At 44.5% G+C, this 21,576-nt stretch overlaps 1 protein-coding gene and 1 pseudogene across 1 annotated transcript; both read right to left on the bottom strand.

Annotated features, from left to right (window-relative positions):
* Positions 1-4,272: 4,272 nt before the first annotated feature.
* LOC136522882 (expansin-like A4) lies at positions 4,273-6,175 on the bottom strand. The gene is made up of 4 exons (XM_066516678.1): positions 5,717-6,175; positions 5,447-5,592; positions 5,164-5,351; positions 4,273-5,084 (listed from the first exon to the last, which is right to left on the bottom strand). The coding sequence occupies exons 1-4, from the start codon at positions 5,880-5,882 to the stop codon at positions 4,661-4,663; spliced, it is 924 nt and encodes a 307-aa protein (XP_066372775.1). The 5' UTR covers positions 5,883-6,175; the 3' UTR covers positions 4,273-4,660.
* Positions 6,176-8,534: 2,359 nt separating this feature from the next.
* Positions 8,535-21,121, bottom strand: LOC136524677 (uncharacterized; annotated as a pseudogene).
* Between the last annotated feature and the right edge of the window lie 455 nt (positions 21,122-21,576).

Raw genomic sequence — 21,576 nt, 5'->3', positions numbered from 1 at the left:
CCCCCGCCACGCCAACCCTTGATCCGCCCCCACCGTCTCAGGCCTTGACATGGCTATCGAGCTTGGATCCATGAAAATGGCGGCCTCCCGTGTCGCATCTCCTTGCTAGCACGAGCAACATAGGGTTGGAGGCGGCGGCGGGCACAGGCAGCAGGGGTTGGAGACAGCACACCGGCTGGCACGGGCAGCATGGGGTTGGAGGCGAGGCACGCCACGTCGACTGCCGGCGGCGACCATCTCCAAGCGCAAACAGGAGGGAGAAGTGGCAGTTATTGTGGACCCCACTGTATTGGGGGATCTAACTCCCCCTTTATTTGAGGGAAGAAGAGCAATTTATTGATGATGACCAAAAAAAGGGGACCACATTGTGGAGCTGCTGGAGCAACAAATCTACCCCATCTCCTTCAATATGACAGTTTTATGGGGATGAGTGATGAGATTAGGGAAGTGCTGGAGATGCTCTAAAGCAAGAATTCTCAACACATGCACGATATAAGCAAACACAGCAAACAAAAAGACATCTCATAATATGAGGAATTATTGATACTACAAAAAAGTATGACCTTCTATCATGATTTTCTCGTGACAACTGACCGGTTCATCAGTAGGGTTCACGTCTGTTTCATGACATTTGTAGGGGCAAAATGCGTTATATAGGCATCGAAAGTTATTTGCTTGTCACTAAGTGTAATTAGAAATCGTCATAAACTAGACCAATACCATATTGTCTTGAAGCTCATTTCATCATATCATTAGAGGACAATCGGCAAGCATCACAAATTCATGACAATAAATGTTTTTGAATTTTTAAACAAAGAAATGTTTGTAAATAGTGTGGAGTGGGTCCCACATCCTACCATGTTTAACGGTGTACGAGACTGATTCTTCTTCTTCCGATGAAAAAGTATGAAGCCAGCACCCTTTTCCATACCTAAAAACATATCCAAGTTTTTGAACTGGTAAAGTGCTATGCAATTTGATTTTCCTAGAAACCAGCTTCCAACGAAGCTTCTTTCTCTCACGTGTTTTCCCTTTTATCTTCCCTTTCTTAGCAAAGTGTGAGTGTGTGACCCACCTGTTAGCGTTGGTCCCACTACCACGTGTTAAGTGGGTCCTATACGCCAACTTGTTTCACTATATGCAAATATTCCGAGCTTTCAAACTATTGCAATAGATAAAAAATGTATCTTATTTCTTCTCAATTGGATAAAGTGTTACGCAATTTGATTTTCCCGAAAAATAAACAAACCTTCTTTACTCACATGTGTTTTTTTTTCTCTTTCTTCTTTTCAGTACAGCCCAGCCTCAATTCATTTACAGCCTCGGCCTATATTGTTTTTAGCCCAACTTTGTGTTTTCTGAGTGGACTTGGCCTTTTAGCTGCCTGCAGCAGCTCCCAAACCGAAAGTCACCCCCAACCTCCTTATTTTTGAAGTGGGCCATGGCCCGTTAGAAGCCCAGACTAAAGTTGGGGCGCAAAAACAGGGAACGCAATGTGGTGTTTTTTTTTTTTTGCAATATAACTTCATTTTATATACGTGTATTGAATTTCTGGCAACAACCAAATCTAAAGCTTAGCCCAAACAACCAAATAGTTGACATCATGTTTCATGCATGGAAAATTTAATATAATCTTGAATTTGTATGTTATTCAAAATAATAATTTAATTACAAATTCTATGCAACAACTTACCTTTTTAAGAATATATGCAGAAGAGTAGAATGCGCCAACAACTGTTGTATTGCATCTCAGTATTACTTTTATACAAGGTACAGCTGAGTGCAAAAGGAGCGCACGAGTGAGGTTGTGGGCGACGTCATGGTCACCGCGTCGAGCCTCTAACTGACGCTATAAAACTGGTTATGTCTCAACACCCCCCGCAGTCCTGTGGGTTGTCACGACGCAGTAGGAACAACGCACACACAGGAACAGAAGGCTTGAAACGCTGAGGTCGGCAGACCCTTGGTCATCACGTTGGCATACTGTTCGCTCAGCTGAACGTGTTCGCGAACGAAGTGAATGTCCAGCTCGATGTGCTTCGTCCGCTTGTGGTGCACCGGGTTTGCCGACATATATGTAAACAGCAGAGACGTTGTCGCAGTAGGTGACGGTGGCCTTGGCCACGCCGCACTGGAGCTCACTGAGAAGTTGACGAAGCCGGATGCAACTAGTAGCTGCATTGGCTACTGCCCGGTATTCGGCATCCGCACTGGATCGAGAGACCGTCGACCAAGAGATCAGCGCATCGCCCAATAACACGTCGATCGCCTGGTGTCGGGGCAACCCGCCCAATCGACATCCGAGTGCACGTGATGGAGAGATCCGCCGCGGCGCGTAGACACAGGCCCAAATTGCTCGTGCCGCGTACGTAGCAAAGGATCCGTTAGAGCGGTCCACGGGGATCGTGCATGTGAGGCAGGCCTGCTGCAACACATCGTCGAACGCCTTTGGGCTGAGTTCGCCGTCAATCTATAAACGTATATAAAAGATTATTAATCCTATAGAGATTACTGTTCATCATTAATAATGACCCATCTGGTACAATAGAGATGGTCCCAATGAACTTGATGTCTGGCTTCGCCCTAGCTAGGTGCATCCTTTGGTTGTCACACTATATACGTGTCAGGGATGAAAACGGATCGGATACGGACGGATATCACCGATATTACATTTGTTTTCATATTTCTGTCCGGATTCGGATTCGAATACGGATAGTGTCAACTATGTCGGATATGATACGATTGGATATCGACATCATAAATATACGATTTAAGTATTCGGATACGGATACGGTATCGGATGTTGGATATCCGGACTCGGATACGAACAGATCTCAACCCCTCTAAACAGATTCGGTTTCGAATACGGTCGGAAAATATCCGTATCGTTTTCATCCCCTATATACGTGGTTGCTAGCACGACATAAGAATGTCGTCGGTTTCTCTGCGGCAGTGTCGTATAAATTTTCTTTCCTTTCCTTAGGAGCCCATTTGTATTTTAAAAAGGGTTTCAAGTTTGAGAAAGGTAACAAAAAAAAAAGACAAAGAGTCCTGCAACCGATCCTGCGTTATCATGCATGGTTAAATCAGAAATGCTCAGAGTAATAAAATGCAATTAACTGCAAAGCAAAAACAAACCCACGGCAGGCAACAAGAACAAGATTGGACCCTGTACAGATTGAGTGAGAACTGAATTATCGACAGAGGCCGGACATGAATCACGGGTTAGACTGGGAAGGAGGAGCAGACCGTCCTCGCTAGCATGCAGTGACACTATCATGCATGTGATCCCAAAGGCCAAGATAGAGGAAGAATCATAGAGCAACGAGTGACACGTACATGATATGAATGCTTGGCACACATGTGACACTACATGACACCATGAATCCATGACCGTCAGTCGTCGTTAGACCATGCATGCATTGCATACAAGGGGGTGCACATGATGCTGTCATGCATGGGCCCATGGTATGGCCACGCCACCCCACTGTATTTCCATTTCGGCTTCTCAATGAGCCAATCTATTTCAAATTTGATCAGACATATAAAAAAGGTATTAATATTTATGATGTGTAATAAGTATCATTCCATTAATCATGAAATATATTTTCATAGTAAATCTATTTTGGAGATATAAATATTTATATTATTTTCTACTAACCTAGTTAAACAAAGTAGGGTCAATTATATATAGTAAGGAGAGCCACACGTACTAGAATTGGAATGCATGCTTGGCACACACGTGACACTACATGACAGCCTGAATCCATGACCATAAGTTAAACCATGTATGCATTGCATGCAAGGTGCATATATGATGCTGCCGTGGCCCCATGGCATTGCCATTCCACCATATTTCTATTTATAGAGGAAACATATATACGATGGAATCCACATCTTTGATGAAAATATGAAAATTTGTTCAAAAAATGCGCTTCTGTAACTAGAAAAAAAAATAGAAACTTGGCACATATGTAGTATATCCATATATCTGCTCAAATACAGAAGTTTGGGATGCAAACTTATTTTCGAAAAATTCATATGAAAATGACCAGTTCCACTTGTATGAGCACTCAATCAAAGACAAAATTTTTGGATCTTAATTTGTCTTCTATTATACTTGCACTAGTTTTGTCATTTTCTATGCATTTTTCAATAATGATTTTGCAACTAAGGCTTTTTCGTGTTATTAGTACATATATATATGGATGAACTATAGACATTCAACTTTAAAAAAAATGAAAATACATTTCTTGAATTATTCGAAAGACACATATTTCCTCTTATTTTTGCTGCTCTATATAATATATAGCTGCTCTGTTACATCAGTCACAGCGAATCTTGCGCACCAATCCAAAGCTTGTGCAACCTTCATCATCCATGCATGTCAATCAGAGATCCATCGGCCCCTCCGATCGTCCATAATTCAGCAAGAAACGCAGCATCAGAGATCAGCTCTTTGTTGTTTTGCTTTCGCTTTTCATTGACGAACTCCATCATCGATTCATCATTATTCAGCTCATTAAAAAAATGCGGCGAATCTTTCATGTACGACGGAGGTTCATCAGTATGTAGTACAAGCTAATCTCGATCGCCTGCAGGTTAATGCCATTGTTTGCCTGCCTGCCTGCTTGATCGTCTTCTCCTACTGCCTAATCATCTACCTGAGCTCCTCGCTGCCGGCCACCACAGGCGGCCGTCGCGCGCGGCAGGAGCGGGCGCAGGTGGTCCGGGCGATGTCGCGGACCCGGATCCCCGTGTCGTGTACCTGCCCGGGCCGCCAGTCCGCCGGCATCACGTCCCCGCCGGCCCGCAGCCACTTGCCGCCGACACCGGCTGTGACGACGAGCCGAAGCTGCAGCGGCCCCGCCGGGGCGCGCGAGGTGCGCCACGTCACAACGCCGCGCCTGCGCACGCGCGCCATGGGCCGCCACGCGGGCGGCGCCGCCGCGTGCGCGATCTCGACGGCCGCGATGTCCGTCTGCCCGCCCTGGTACAGGAAGTTGATGGCCAGGTGCGCCGGGTGCCTGCTCCCTTCCTCCACGCGTATCGACAGGTTCTTGTTGTTGTACTCGCAAGGTATTCTGCATGAAAGCTTGAATCTTTAGCTCGGAACGGAAATTTTCATGTAACAGGTGCATGTACTGCAGAATTTTTCGTCACCTCCTGAAGTCGACCTGAACAGCATTGCCGTCCAAGACGGGCAGCAGTTGATCGGGCGACATGCCCGGCCTGGACATCGCAGCGAAGGCCTCCGTGGTGAGCAGGAACCCCGTCCCGTTGGCGGCGCCGGCCACCACGACGACCTTAACGCCGCCGTCGCCGCACACCCTCCGGTCTCTGCACCTCAACTGCAAGCAGAAATACACAGAACTGTCATTTAACCGGAGAGATATGCACACATTGCGCTGCAGAGCAAGTCAGCTGCACTACAGACTACACCCACCTGATAGCAGACGCCGCAGCCGGCGCCGTCGCGGAAGAAGTCGGCGCCGGCACTGGCGACGTGGGGCGCTCCTCCGCCCAGCTCCGCCGCCGCGGCCCCGCAAGCACCGCCGTCGTCTGTAGCAGTACCAGCACCACGCAGCAACGCTGCACATTGATGATTGATGTGATCATGTGAACAAGTGGCCGGGCCGGGGAGAAGGAGGTTGAGCTGAGAGCTTCATCGGGGGGACCCACAGGTACAAACGAAACAAGTAGTGTTCCTATTTACCGTCGAGGTCGGGAGAGGCGGTGGAGTGGCGAGGGCACCAGTCGCAGTAGTAGTTGTTGCTGGAATGAGGAGGACGAGCAAGGCAGGACGCGGGACACAACAGGAAGATGATGAGGCCGCCAGTGGTGAAGAGACGAAGAAGCACCATCGTCAGGACGGCGGCCATGGTGCACCGGAGGGGAGCGCTGCAGCTGGAGCGAGGCACAAACCACAAAGGCAGAGCTAGGTCATCGTAGCTAGCTACCTGCTGGAGTTTGGACGGCTTGCGGCGATGGATAAGAGAGACGGCCGGCCGGCCGGGCGAGCGGCGAGCTACTATATTAGCTGCTAGCCATGGGGTTGAATGGTAGTGGTAGTGCTCTAGTGGAACGACAACGTGGGGACATCAATGCAACGAGCTGATGAGGCCGCTGCCATATTCCGCCAATGCCAGCCAACGGGAGAAAGAATAAACGGCGCACGAGAGTCGAGTGCGTGGAGAAAAAGACCGGACAAATTCGAGGAACACGTCGTCGTCGTCGATGATGGGCAAGGCGCATTTGGGCTTTGCGCATGATGGGGCTGGGTGGAAGTAGTAGAAACAAAATGGCTGTCGCATCCATGGCGTGCAAACACTTTCCGCCGCCGCATTCGTCGTTCCAAGTTTTCGGCTCTGGTGTCTTGCCCTTTGGCCACACCACACAGGCTACGAAAACTGCTTCTTTTGATAGAGACGGTGTGGTGTTCAAGTCCACTCCTCAAAATTGTTTTTAACCACATCTGAAGTCCTATTTTGTACTAGTGTTTGCCATCTAACTAAACATCGGTACTCATAAACTTAAGACAAAAACAGGTTCATTTTATCACACTCATGTGCAGGTTGGTTCTAGTTTTCGAGCCTCTCAGTTATTATATTCCATTCACTTTTCAACCGACATCTACCAAAACCTTTTCACTTTTCAACCTTGACACAAATTCAAGATGGTTTTCGCTGACATGTTATTTGCGTGGTGGCATGACAAATTCCCCATGTTTTTGGCACTCCTGTCAGGAGCACCACATACGCCGTGCATCTTATCCGCACGATCGACGTGCCTGCCATGATGGTGCATCTTGTTTATTAGTTTGTCCATTAATTAGCCTATGTGATGTGTGATAATTAATCACGCACCTTCTAGATACAATATAATAATCCCGTTAATTTTAATTAAGCTGCCACTACACCACCATCGTCCTAATAACAAAGACAACGACAACACAGTTTCTCCACGCCGATACTCGCTTAGTCTACAACTCCACATCATATCATCCCAACTGTCCATGGATCTGTGCCGGATGGATGATCCTAGTTTGATGCACCAGGTGCAAGTCCAGGTCCATGAGCAAATCCAACAAGGTGACATTTAGGAAAAAGTTCATTTTAGCGTAAACTATCACGATGGTGTATTTCCTCCTTAAACTCTCGAAACCATTTAAATTACTTCCTTGTGCCGGTTGAAAGTGGTTTTCAAGGCTGATTCATCATTTTAAGTTTTAAAAAATACAGTAAATACCTGATAAGGTTTTTAAAACACAAAGAATATCTCTAAGCTTCTAAAAATTCCAAGAAAAATCCTAGAGACAGATTGGTATACGAAAAATCCAAACAAAATGTTTAGAGCTCGTGAAAGTATATATAAGAGGTTCAAAAATATATTTAGCTCTAGGAAGATAAGAAAAATATCCAACGAATCTAAAAAGTTCCAAAAAAACATTATGATCGATGCCTAAATATGCTTTGAGAATTTTCCATAACAAATGAAGAGATGAAATGTTTTTAAAAAACATTTTGGCATTAATTAGAATGTTTTAGAAATTTTCTAGTTTATTTTGGATTTTTTTTCATTTTTCTATAGCTAAATCTAATTTTTGGAGGATGTTTTCATGGGATCCAAATATTTTATTTTGTTTTACCGTGTCCCACTATATCTCTAGGATTTTTTTTAGAATCTTTGTAAGCTCAGAGACATTTTGTGGTTTATAAAAACCTTATTATAGGTATTTGCCAAATTTTTTAACTAGAAAAGACGATGAAACCATCTTGAAAACTATTTCTAACTTGGATAAGGAGGTAACTCATATGGTTCTAAGAGTTGAGAGGGTAAGATATCCCATTGTGACGTTTTTTTGAGTAGGTAAAAGAAACTTTGGGATACTGCTGGCCCAGATGTTCTTGCACCACATTGCATGGCAGTCCAATCAAGAACAGTAGTACTCGACCAGTGGGCCTTACGCCCTTACCCTATGGGAGTTGGAGAGGCCCAAACTGTTAATCAGGGCCTATGGGATTTTTTAGGGCGCAACACTCAGGGCCTGTAGTGAGACACATTAGGCCCACTGAGTGTGCCCCTGGACTCCACCGTGTATGGTGAGGAGCATCACACGGCCCATGCATTGGCTCGATCCTCCCTAAGCTAGCTCCTCGATCGTACTTCGGACGTACATCTACTGTTACCTCAGCATGCATGATGCATCAAATGCAATGCGCTCGTGCTCTGGCCTGCATGCAGTTTCGCAGTGCACTTCTAAAGCTGTACGCCAGGCGCTCGGCGTCTAGACGCGGCTCCGACACCCGCGCCACTCTCCGTGTCCGCATCCCGCCTCACGCTCGGCGTCTGGGTAGTGGCGGAGCTAGAAATTTACGGCTAGGTATACTTAAATGTATAAAATTGCGAAGCAAATATACAATATAATGGATGATAAGTTATAATGGCCATAAATTTAACAAACTCATAGTAATAACCGAAGTACAAGTTCAAAACATAAATAATTAAAAGATATTACAAAACAGTAACAGCTACTACAATATAACTCTACGATCTCCTTGTTGGAAGAGATTGATGATATCCTCATCTTTCACTTGACCGAAGAATTCTCCCTCAATAAATATAACCAAGCAATTGTTTAAATATTCATCGCCCATTTTGTTCCTTTGCTTGTTCTTCACATAATTCAACGTGGAAAACACTCTTTCAATACTAGCAGTGGCTACGGGTAGAATTAGCACCAACGTAAGTAGCTTGTAAACAACATAATATTGTTCATCCTTTTGTGTGTCCACAAGCTTAACTGCAAGCTCACATAGGTTCTTCAAATTTTTAAACCTTTCGTCTCGACGAACATGAGAAATATACATGTTAAGCTGCCATGGAAGTTTCTCTAATTCCTCAGTTGTGAAATCCTTAGGATAAAATTTTGTAGCAAGTGTCACCAACTTGGCTTGATCATAAGCAACAAATAAATCAAGTGGACTAAATGCTGCCATGCAAGAAAGTAGTTCTATGTTTACCTCATCAAATCTGTCATTCAGTTCTCAAAGTTGCCTATCAATGACACTCACAAACATATCAACATGGAAGCGATGATAGTTCATTGCGCCATTATAGAACCCTCTTTTAGTCTCCCAACAGGATAATAAGGACCCTCCATGTCAACAACTTTAATCTTGTACTTCACACAAAAAGAAGTGACCCTCTAAAGAAAACCATTCCATCCTTCCTCTTCCAGCAAGCACTGCAAATGAAACTTTGTAAGATCAACAAGCTCCATAGCATTCACAATATTTTGATCTTTCTTTTGCAAAGCCCTACTCAAGTCGTCGGTATAACCAAATAATTCTTGCATCAATAGTGCCATGAATACAAACTCAAATGACCGAAATGATGTCAACATAGTCATAGCTGATTGGGCCTCCGTTGTACTATACTCTTTTCCAATCTTCACCAGAACACGCCTGATTACAGGATATGTAGAGATAACATGCATCACAGTTTGTAGTGAGAGCCCCAGCGAGTATCACACGGCCTTCCCAAATCCATTTCTTGATTCAAACCCCTTCCGGTTTCTACTTCCTCCAACTCTAATGCATCAATTAGTTCCCCAGCCTGAGCCATTTGGAGCATTCTCATCTTTTTACAAGAATTGCCAAGAACATTTAACAAGATAGCAAGCTGTCCAAAAAACCATGTGCAATCCCCACTCTCTTTAGCAACAGCAACAAGAGTTAATTGTAGCTGATGAGCAAAGCAGACATAATAAGCATATGGAGAATCGCCCATAATTAGCTTCTTCAGCCCATTAGCACTACCTTTCATATTGCTAGCTCCATCGTATCCTTGCCCACGAACCATTGCAAAGGTCAAATTATACTTCATAAGCATATGCTCCACTGTAGCCTTAAGTGTCATAGCACTAGTATCTTCAACATGGGCAATACCAAGGAACCTAACAACTGCTCATCCCTTTTTATCAACATAACGCAAGCAAACAACTAGTTGTTCATTCTGATACACATCAGCAGACTCATCAGCAAGTATTGCAAAATGTTGACCACCAAGTTCTTCAATGACTAGCTTAGTAGTTAGTTGGGCACAACACTTGATGAGCTCATGTTGTATTTCATGGCATGTCATCTTATAGTTTTGTGGAGCATTCTTTAGAACCACCTTGTCAACCTCCTCAAAATTTCGTGCAAGCCAATTTCAAAACTCAAGAAAATTTCCTTTGTTCAGTGACTCTTCACTTTCATCATGTCCTCTAAATGCCAAGCCTTGATGCAACAAAAATCTCAAGCACTTGAGTGTCCATGTTAAATGGAGCTTATATAAGGCTTTGTACTATGTGGTGTTAGAAGCAATAGACTCCCTAATTGATGTTGTAGGTGTAGTGAACCTATCATATTTTTCTTGAGCTCCAGCATGAGCACTATTGACAGCACCAATGTGTTTTCTTAATCTTGATTTTAGGTGCCAGTTCCTCCATCCACCTTTCACAAATGTATCTCCACCAGAGCATTTTGTTCTATCCTTGAACAAATAGCAAACAAAGCAAAAGGCTGCATCTTTTTCTACACTATACTCAAGCCATTGATTTCCCTTAAACCAAACAGGGCAAAAGCGATGTGGATGACCACTTATATCTCTATATTTAATATCATGATTCTTTGGTTGATATGGCCCCAACTCAATATATCTCCTTCTAACTCTATCCTGGTCATTGACATCATACCTTGAGATGGGAATCCGCTTCCCAGGATCATGCTCAAGCGCTTCTAAATCTGCTCTGACTTCACCCTCTTCATGAGTTGTAGTTTCTTCTACAATTGGAGTTGGGGGACCTCTGTCCGGCTGGGGAGCTTCACCATTTGCTTCATCTTCATCATCATTATGTGCTGGCACAAGTTCAGGAGGTTCACCATCATTCTGTGCTGCCACAAGTTTTAAATGCATATTGCTCGCATTACTCTCAATCTCAACAGAATGAGCATTTGGTGTGGATGTGGAGGCTATTTTTTTTTGCCTTTGCAGCTTTCTCCCACAATGCAAATATGCTAACACCCTTCTTCTTCATCTACATTACAAGAATGAAGAATAGAATCAAAAGAATTAGAAAAACAAATTCTCAATAGTTCACTGAGGAGTGAATCTAGGGTGCTCTGCATCTGCTTGCTCACCTTGCTTGAAGCTGCCGAGCCGAGGGGGAGGGTCGGTCGCCGAAGGGTGCTCGGTGCTCCAAATGGGGCGGCGCTGCTGCCCGGCTGGCGCCGGTGGCCGGCTCCTCATAGCAGGAAAAGGGGTAGAGGCCAGGGCCCTAGGGCGCGAGGGGGGAGGGGAAGGTGATTAGGGGAAAAGGGCGAGTCGGCCGGAGTGGGGGAGGTGGCGAGGTGCTGCCCGTCGGCGCCGGTCGCTGGAGTCGGAGTGGGGGAGTTGGCGCGGCGGCGGTGTGCTGTCGTGCCTTCCGCGCGGAGTAGCCGAGCGCGAGGGAAACGCTTGCAATATACGTTTAAAAAACAGATGAAACATTGGGGATAGATGCTTGCAAATACGTGTACAATCATTGCATGCATCTAAAACAACATATGCAACATCACCGATCTGCTTTTGCAATATTCGCATGAAACAATTGAAACATACATCTGAAACAACTGAAACACTTAGAAACAAGGGCTTGCAACATGTCTAAAAAGCGTATAGAAACACTTGAAACACAGCATCACTGCGCGGCCATGACCTATCTGGTGGGCAACTGCGGTGATATAGGCTCGCTGGATGGTTGGCACCCGCACGCCCGCCATGCCTACTGTCGGTCGAGGGAGAGGAGATGCTGCTAGATCTAGGGAGGGAGCCGCCGGCCGGTGTAGGGGAGGGTCAGCAGCTTGCTTGGATCTTGCCGGGGTAGGGGAGAGGGATACCTGATCCGTAGGTGTTGAGCGCTCCCAGTGGATGAGGACACCGGGGTTGGGGGAGGGGCGCCGCCAGGGTGGGGGAGGAGGCCACCGGCAGGGTGGGAGAGGAGGCCGTCGCATAGACGAGGTGAGATGGCTGGGGGTGCGAGCGGATGTCGCGTTGGTCGCGGCGGGCAGATTACGCAGTGGATGCGGCCGCTGTGGACGGACGGCTCCGTGAAAGTAGTGGATGCGGCCGCTGTGGATGGACGGCTCCGTGAAAGTAGTGGATGTCGCCGCTGTGGACGGACGGCTCCATGAAAGTAGTGGATGCAGCCGCTGTGGACGGACGGCTCCGTGAAAGTAGTGGCTTGGTCTGAGCGAGAGAGTGGAAAAAAGTTACAATAGTTGAGGGAGTTGCCTGGGCGGGTCCCAGGCCCATTAAGGGAAGCGTCCGTCCACGGGACATCCTGACCCTATCAATATCGCTTCTAAAGTCTAAACTGCACCATTACATGTAATCTAGCTTGTTGGATGGTTGTGGCAACTGAATTTCGAGCACGAGGATGCGTACGCCGACAGACCCAACTATTGCTGCTTAATATGCAAGGTGATACGAGCACAGCAAAACAAATTGGAGGTTTCCGCCCACTTATTATAGAGGCCAAAATGTATGGTCAAATATAGCTCTCAAGAAACAGAGAAACGCCACTGCTGTTAGCTTATTAGCTAGCTACATGTTTATCGCGTGAAAAGTAATTTGTTCTACGAGCAACCGACGGGGATGAAAAAGCAAGTTATTCTCATCATTTGATCAATGATTAAAACCTTCCTATACATGACTAAAAAAATGATTTTCAGGAACAGGTGAGCGCTGAGTCAGCATGCCACGTCAGTATACGGAGCGGGGCGAAACCCGTTTGGACATGTGCCGAAGCATAGGACAAGTTTAGGGACCCCCAAAAAAAAAAGAAGTTCGGGAACTAGATGACATCTTCTTCCAAGTTCAGGACTGACAGAGTATATATTTTACTCTCTTTCGTTCATTTCTTTTCTGTTCATTTTAATTTGTCTTGTGTCTTTTTTTTCATGTTTTTTCTTTCCAATTTCCTTTTTCTTCAAACTATAAGCCGCCAACTTACCGTATAATAGGTTGTACGTCTCAATATAACGTCCAGACATAAAATTAAAAGAGTATTTCCAACTAATTTTTTCTACTTTCTGCGGTACCATCATGCTTCTTATGTCGTGTATATAGTCCGGACTCACAATTCCTCCTCAAACAAGTTAGCACAACACACATCCAGTGACAATGAGAAGTCTGATTACAAGACATGTCCAATGATTGTATGAAGTTCGCTTCTAAGACATATTAGAATAAATGGTATGATCGTTAAATAATTCTATGAAACATGACAAAATAATTTATGCAAATGCTCTCGACATGTCTCCAGTTCTAAATCCAAGATTCCCGAAGCTCCAAATAACCAGTTCCAACAAAATGCACATCAAACTTGCTATATCATGCCCGGGTGAAAAATGTGCCTCCTACACTCGAATTTTGTGAGTATGTTAAGAAAAATTCAGGTGTTTTAGAGGAGTTTCACACCTAGATCAAAGGTGCTTCAAAAATCGGGTGAAATATTAATTCCTCATACCCGACTTTTAGTTAAGTTACACCAATTATATATACCTAGAAAGAAGACCAAAATAGTCACCGTAACTTTAATTAGTACAAGTCGAGTGTGATCCAACATAAGTTGTTGGTAACTAATTAAATTCTGGGTGTGACTGTGGATGGGTGGTGGAGGTGATTTTCACTCAAATCTTAGGATTATCCATGCCTGCTATTTTGGAAGGAAAAATGTAACGCAATGAAAGAAAAAAATATATATTCGGGTGCGGGGAGAAATTTTCACCCTAATATGGAAGTAGAAAAACCGATCTACATATTTTTCTAGAGCTGAAACTTTACTAAACATGGCCTCAATGTTTGTTTTAAAGAAGTCAGGTGTTGCAAAGTATGCAGTTGACTTAAAATTGAGATATTTTTGGAAAAATGAATATTGTATTGTAATTAAGATTGCAGCCACACACCATGGCCATGGTCAATGGTGACCTAACAGATCGAATTGGATAACTATCATTTTGTTCCGTGTGGATATATATAGTGGGTACGGTACTTTTGAATTGAAAATTTGAGATTAGAATAGACAGAATCATATATTATAAGAAAAAAAGGCAGACGATAGATGGTCGACCCAGTAGTGGACCAGCTCTCTTTTGTCGTGTTATAAGGGCATCAACAAATGGTCGACTCATAAGCTAGCTCTAAGTATTTTTTTATATTTTTTAATAGAAGAGAGAGAAAAGATTAGCTCTTGATCGAGAGTTATGCTCATACACATGTTTCAAGAACACGTGAGAGTGTCATGTGGGGCTATCTATGTTATGAGCTATATGCTAAAAGTTAGTACTATTGAAAAAGTTGGTTTAGAGCTAGTAACTAGCTTATACCATTGTGGTGCCCTAAGTGTGGACGATTTAGTGATTTACAGCGGGTAACAGCGCTTGAGTTGAAATTGAGAGATATATTCTAACGTTAACGCTTCTAAGCAAGAGAGTGTCTTTGTATAAAACCACTAAGAAATAACATTTTAAGTGACAGTATCTTTAAAAACAGATTAATATATGTAGTAGACATAGATAGTTTATCAATCTATACAGAGTTTATATTGTTCAAAGCTAGATATATAGTGTTGTAATTAAGTCATCTGGATGGACTTGTATTTACATTCGATGGAAGTATAATGCAAGAGGCCGCAGTAGGTGTTGCAGCTAGCTTGTAGCTTTGTATATATCTGAACGCATGTTCCAGTTAGTTAGCTTGTCTCCAGCTGGAGTTTGTGAAAACAACAGGGCCGGCTAATGAATAATTCAAACAAAAAGTCATATCGTGCCTCTGACTTTTGGCGACGCTAGCTAGCTACTTAACTATTTTGAGGGCTTTAGCTACTTAACTATTACATACTCAACAGCACAATAGTATATGTATATAGTATTTGCAAATGGCGCGTCATTGGCTTTTTAGCTAATTGATTGATGAGCGATGTAAGATGATGATGATGCTCCTGACCAACCACTTACAGCGACTTAACCAGCACACTATTAGAAAACAGATCTTTCATTCCGCCTCTATTTTTGCCTTTAGTCCCGGTATTTTTGTGTTCGGGACTAAAGGGACTATTAGTCCCGGTTGTATCCTCAAACAAGGATACAAAGTTCCTGCCCCAAATGTGTGGCGACGACAGACAATAATTAGTCCCGGTTATAGCCCCCGATTATAGCCCAGAGCCGGGACTATCCTTTAGTCCCGGCTGGACCTTCCAACTGAGAATAAATCTTTACTCCAAGCTTGAGGCTCCAGCCGGGACTAAAGGATGACCTTTAGTCCCGGCTCTGGGCTATAACCGGGATAAAATCTTTCTTGATAAAATAATATAGTCGCGCTGGACAAAAAAAATGGGGCAGCCAGGCATTGAACCCACGACCTCATAGACAAGGTCCAAACCGCAGCGCACTAGCTAGCCATCTGAACTAAGTCACTTTCTCAACAAGAAAGCACCCAAACATTTATTTAATAAGAGAAAAGACCCTTTAATTGATTATATTCTTTTGTTAACTATACTTTGAATTTTCTGGTCCATGTGCTTTCTAGTGCCTGATTGATCTCATAATTTTTATCAGGGTTTCAAATGCCCAGTGTGGAGCCACCACCAAGTTCGAGATTTTTCTGAATTGGTTTGGTAATTTTTTCACTTTAATTGAATTTCCACGCAACTTCACCGATTAATTATACGTTGAACTGAGTCCACCCCCGAAAAGATCTGGAACGGTGCCAAACTTTGCCAAATGGTCTCTTGTGCCCTAGGAGACAAATATTTGTGGAGGTTGATGCAAAATTATATTGTTTTGAATATGTAATTCGCTGTATTTCGTCTCATGCGGCACAAAGAAAAATGTAATAATAAAAATAATTATCAGAAAAACCTAAGATCTTGTGTGGGGCCATATTTTGGGTGTTAATGACTGCCAAAAAAATTTTAAGCCATTTCAACAGAGGCGGAGTCGACGTGCTTCACAGAGGTATATAGAACCTTTCGTCGAACCCTATCTATACACCTAGGTTCTCTGGGATTCTGAGGTTCATGTGCTTTCTAGTGCTGGATTGGGCTGAAATTTTTTCTCTAAGACTTCAAATGCCTTATGTGTAGCCACCACCAAGTTTGAGATTTTTCTGAGGTGGTTTGGTACTTTTTCACTTTAATTGAATTTTCGCGCGAATTCACCGATTAATTATACATTGAACTGGGTCCACCCCCTAAATGATCCGGAATGGTGCCAAACTTTGCCAAATGGTCTATTGTGCCCTAGGAGACAAATATTTGTGGAGGTTGATGCAAAATTATATTGTTTTCAATATGTAATTCACCGTATTTCGTCTCACGCGGCACAAAGAAAAATGTAATAATAAAAATAATTATCAAAAAAATCTAAGATCTTGTGTGGGGCCATATTTTGGGTGTAAAAGACTGCCAAAAAATTTCAAGCCATTTCGACATAGGCGGAGTCGACGTGCTTCACAGAGGTATATAGAACCTTTCGTCGAACCCTATCTATACACCTAGGTTCTCTGGGACTCTGAAGTCCATTTGCTTTCCAGTGCCGGATTGGTCTCAAACTTTTTCTCAAGACTACAAATGCCCTATGTGTAGCCACCACCAAGTTTGATATTTTTCTGAGGTGGTTTGGTACTTTTTTAACTTTAATTGAATTTTCGCCCGAACTCACCGATTAATTATACAATGATTAATGAAGAACCTAAAGATTTACGTTACAATTACATGAAAACTAATTTCCTGTCGAAAACCAATAAATTTAATAATTTCAATTAAAGTCTACATTTTTGCATTAACGAAAATAGTGAGTATTAGTTGCATTATGTTCAACATTTATAATAAAAAACACAACAGTTTAGGTTACATATTTTTTGTGTGTGCAGTAAATGAAAATAAAGTTTTTTACTTTTTCTAAAAAATTTTATGCCTAGTATTGAATTTACTGCGCAAATAATAAGACTTAAACATTTAAATACAAAACATATATAAAATAAACTGATCTGCTTAAAAGTTGGCGGAAAATGAAAATGTAGCCCACCTTTAGTCCCGGCTCCTGCCACCAGCTAGGACTAAAGGTGGGCTGCATTTGGCGGCCTGACAAAAAATCCTTTAGTCCCGGCTCCTTCCAACAGCCAGGACTAAAGGACCCCCATTTAGTCCCGGCTGGTGGCAGGAGCCGGGACTAAAGGTGCTTTAGTCCCGGGCGGTGGATGGAGCCGGGACTAAAGGTCCCTCTCCTATATACCACCGCCTCCCTTCTCTCTTCCTCCTCATCGATCGTCTTCATCTTCAGCGCGTCCCCAGAGCTCCGCCGCCGCCGATTCACCTCCCCGGCCACCCCCGACGCCGCATTCCTCATCGGAGGGCACCCCGAGGCTCGCCTGCCTCGCCGGAGTAGCCCCGACGCCTCGACCCTCACCGAGGAGCCCCCGGCCGCCCCCGACGCCGCGCGCGTGCCATGCCGCCGCCGATTTCGCCTTCTCGGCCACCCCCGACGCCGCCTTCCTCACAGGAGGGCACCCCGACGCCCGCCCACCTCACCGGAGTAGCCCCGACGCCGCGCCCCTCAAGGAGGAGCCCCTGGCTGCCCCCAACGCCGCGTGTGCCACGTCGCCGCCGATTTTGCTTTCCCGGGCCACCCCGGCCCGACGCCGCGCCTTCTTCCTCACTTGAGGGCATCCCGACGCCCACCCACACCTCGCTGGAGTAGCCCCGACGACGCCGCGCCCGGCCAGGAGCCCTCGTGCCTCGATCCAGCGCCGCTATCCACCACCGTCCGTCGCCAACACTCCATTAATTCTAAACCGCCGGTATATATATATACATTATATTTATTATATTTATGAATTATATTGACGAAATGTGTATTAATGTATATATGTATGAAATGTGTATATATATATATCAATTAATATATATATGTATGAAATTAATGTGTGTGTGTGTGTATATATATATATATATATCAATTAATGTATACATGTATAATTTTTCCTTAGGAAAAAAAATCAATTGTGTTATATTCTGATACCATGTGGCCTATACCCATTAATAATAAGTCGCTACGTACGTACATGTCTGTGTTTATTATCCTCACTCTATACATATGATGCAGGTTTGAGATGGGAGACTACAAAAAGAGAGGGTGTACTGATATTGGTTTCATTGATCCACATATCGTATTCAAAAACCCTAAACCCCAACCAACATGGAAAGCAGAAACGGAGGCCAATATCAAGATGTTCTTAGAGAAGCAACGTAACAAGAAATGTATACTCTTCCCCTACAACTTCAGGTAAGTGTTCATAATGTCGACGATCGTGTATCCATATATATATGTTCACTGTACCTGTTAGCTAATTAATGAGTGTTAATGGACATGGCAGTGAACACTGGATATTGATGGAACTCGATCTGGAGAAAGGTCATCTAGGCATCTGGGACTCGATGAGAAAAGAGCAAAAAGAGTTCCAAGAGATGATAGATATTATTCAGAGGTAATTGCAGTCTCACTAGCAAAACTATTCCAGTCTCTTTGCATGCAAATTAATGGTCCAAATATTTTTTTATGTTATTTGGTAGTTGTTGGGAAAATGTCTGTCAGGAACACCATATGAAACGCAAAGTGCCACTGAAAGTAGTGCTATACAAAGTAAGTACTATATACCTACCTTAGTTCAATTTCCCTATGCTCGGATGATGACGAATCTTTTTCTCGTAAAGTAGTTTCTACTGCAGCCCCAGGGGACCAATCTCTGTGGATACTATGTTTGCGAGTTCATGAGAGTGTGCCAAAAAAGAACTAGTCTAGAGCAAAAAAGGGTAAGTGTACACATATATATATATTCTTCATACATATATATATATATATATATTCATAATAGATACAATTTATTTATCATTATTCTTGATACATACATATATATATATATATATATATATATATATATATATATATATATATATATATATATATATATACACACACTAATATACTTTTTCTTTATCTCATATCTCAAATTGAAGACTCGTTGGTTGAAGGAAAAAACCCTGGACACACACCATCTCAAAGCAATCCAAGAAACAATAGGTGGATTTCTGAATGATCAGGTCTTAACTCCCGGCGGCGAGTTTTACTATGACCCAAATATGTGATGATGAAAGCCAAATTTCATATTGATCCAAAGAACATGTGATGATGAAATGTACAATTAATGCAAACTTTACATGTGACGATGAAATATAATATTATGTTTTAGTTTACTTTTACTTGTGTTGCTTGCGTGCATTGATCGAACAAAAACTTTACAGTATGCACGCGTATACGTATATTACGTTGCAGCAAATAATGCGTATTCGAAAATCAAATTAAAACAAAAAAGAATCATCAATTGAAATAAGCAGGAAAAGAAAAAAAAAGACCCTTTAGTCCCGGTTGGTAATACCAACCGGGAATAAAGGGGCCAGCCCAGGCGCTGGCGTGGCTACCTTTTTAGTCCCGGTTGGTATCACCAACCGGGACTAAAGGTCCACTTCTATTCCCGACTACTAACCCTTTATTCCCGAACTCCTATTCCCGGCTGCGTAACCGGAAATAAAAGGGGTTGGCAGCCGGGAATAGAAGCTCTTTCTTTTTTTTACTAGTGGCAGTATCAAAAGCTGCATGCAAGTAAATTAATCTATTATTCAGTCATCGATTTAACCGGTAGTCTCGCTTGATAGCCTGATGGTCAGTTGTTGAGAGCTAGAAACACGGTGATTGTTGCCCGCGATCGTGAGGTCGTCATCCCATTAATTGTTGCAAAATCTGATCTGCTAATAGCTGCAGCCATCTAATTCTCGTAGCTAGCAAAAGAAATATATAAATTGGCCAAGGCGGCACGCAAGAGGCAACTAACTGATCATCATCGGGAGGAGGATAAAAAGGTTTCCATCACTGTTGGATGATGAGAACGAACCTGCCAGCTGGTCTATTTTAGACAGAAGAGGAACGAACATACAGTTTTTATTATGGCCACTACACGCAACCATCCACGCACATGGAATGGTCAAATTAACTGAGTCAGCGCAATTAGTGGGGAATAATCCAAGCGATTGACCATTTTTAGACATCTATTCGATGCCCGCTGCGGCGCAACCCTAGCGCGCCTGCATCGACCGCCTTCTCCCCCCTCCTTCCACGTCGACGGCGAGCTCCGGCCATGGAGCTCCCCCCCCCCCCCCCCACCTCGACCTAGCCCGGCCGCCTCTATCGCCAGAGGCCCCCTAACCGCCTGGCCACCGTCCCACCATCTGGTCAGCCTACCTCCCCCGAGCCCCTTCTTCTAAGCCCGTCGGAGTTGGGGAATAAGGGGGTGGGCGGCCATCGGGCGTGGGCACGGCCGGCAGTCCGTCGGGGAGAAGGTCGCCGGAGATGAGAGAGAGAGAGAGTGGTCGCAGATCGAGCGTGGGGCGCACGTGTGGACGTGTCGCCTGATGGATAAGCAGTGCAGCAGGCGATTGAGGAGGAGTAATTCTGTATTTTTTTTCAGGAATGCTATATAACACATGTGTGTTTCTTGTTTCGTTGGCACGTGGATATTCTATCCGTAGGATGAAGAATGGAACGCTGGATCTATGCTGGTTGTTTTGTGTCTCTGTCATATGGGGTCTGGCCATCGGCGTCGCTGTTTAATTTTTTAGAGTCACGCCTGCACGATTTCTCCCATTTCCCCATTGTCGACGCTCTCCCACCTCGCCGCTCCACCCCTCCCCTCCGACGCTCTCTTGGTAGGAGAGGCGACCTTGCCGCTCTGCCCCTCCCCGTCTCTGTGCGTCTCCCCTCTCTCCCTCTCTATCGGTCTCTCTCTCCCTCTCCATCTCGACGTGGACAGGGCGGCGATGACCGGCGTGGCGGCTGCGGCCACCCTCCTCGTCCTCCTCCTCCATCCTCCCTCACATACCTCTCACCTCCATTTCTCCCTCCCCTTCATCCCTCTCTCTCCCCTTCCCTCCCGAGGCGGTGGTGGGCGCGAGGCGGCGGCGGCTGCCAAGCGACGACGCCATTGCGGGCGCCTTGCCGGCACGGGAGGGGCTCGATGGCCTCCTCTCTCTCCCCCATCCTCCATGCGGGCTCCTCAACGCCTCCTCCCGCTAGGGACCTTGTGCTCCTCTGCTCAACGAAACCCTAGGTTTGTGTGCTTCGGCGAAGATTGACTTTCTCACCGATGGAGACGGACGTTTTGGTTCATTTTGTGTTCATCTGGTTTGTGGAGGCGAAGGCGGACGTTGAGGCCAAGGACGAGGCCAAGGTGTAGCCGGAGGTGGAGGTGGAGTCTGATGTGGACCCAGAAGCAGAGTCTGAGCTTGAGTCTTCTCCATTGCCGATTTCTCTCGCCGGTGAGTTTTTGGATTCAGTTTTCGATTAGATGTTGCAGATCCGATTTCTGTTGATATGATTTTTGCTCCTGTGTTGTGTATGTTGATGCTTAGGCTTAGGTTTAGGCGTCTCCTACTACAGA

Source organism: Miscanthus floridulus, chromosome 18, assembly GCF_019320115.1.
Source record: "Miscanthus floridulus cultivar M001 chromosome 18, ASM1932011v1, whole genome shotgun sequence".
In the NCBI taxonomy this organism is placed as follows: Eukaryota; Viridiplantae; Streptophyta; class Magnoliopsida; order Poales; family Poaceae; genus Miscanthus; species Miscanthus floridulus.
This window is presented reverse-complemented; position numbering and strand designations above follow the sequence as displayed.

Coding starts and splice junctions, on each gene's coding strand:
- LOC136522882 (XM_066516678.1), bottom strand. CDS start 5,882: ATGGCCGCCGTCCTGACGATGGTGCTTCTTCGTCTCTTCACCACTGGC. Junction 5,352..5,446: donor GCTGCGGCGTCTGCTATCAG/GTGGGTGTAGTC, acceptor TTCTGCTTGCAG/TTGAGGTGCAGAGACCGGAG. Junction 5,085..5,163: donor GTTCAGGTCGACTTCAGGAG/GTGACGAAAAAT, acceptor GCTTTCATGCAG/AATACCTTGCGAGTACAACA.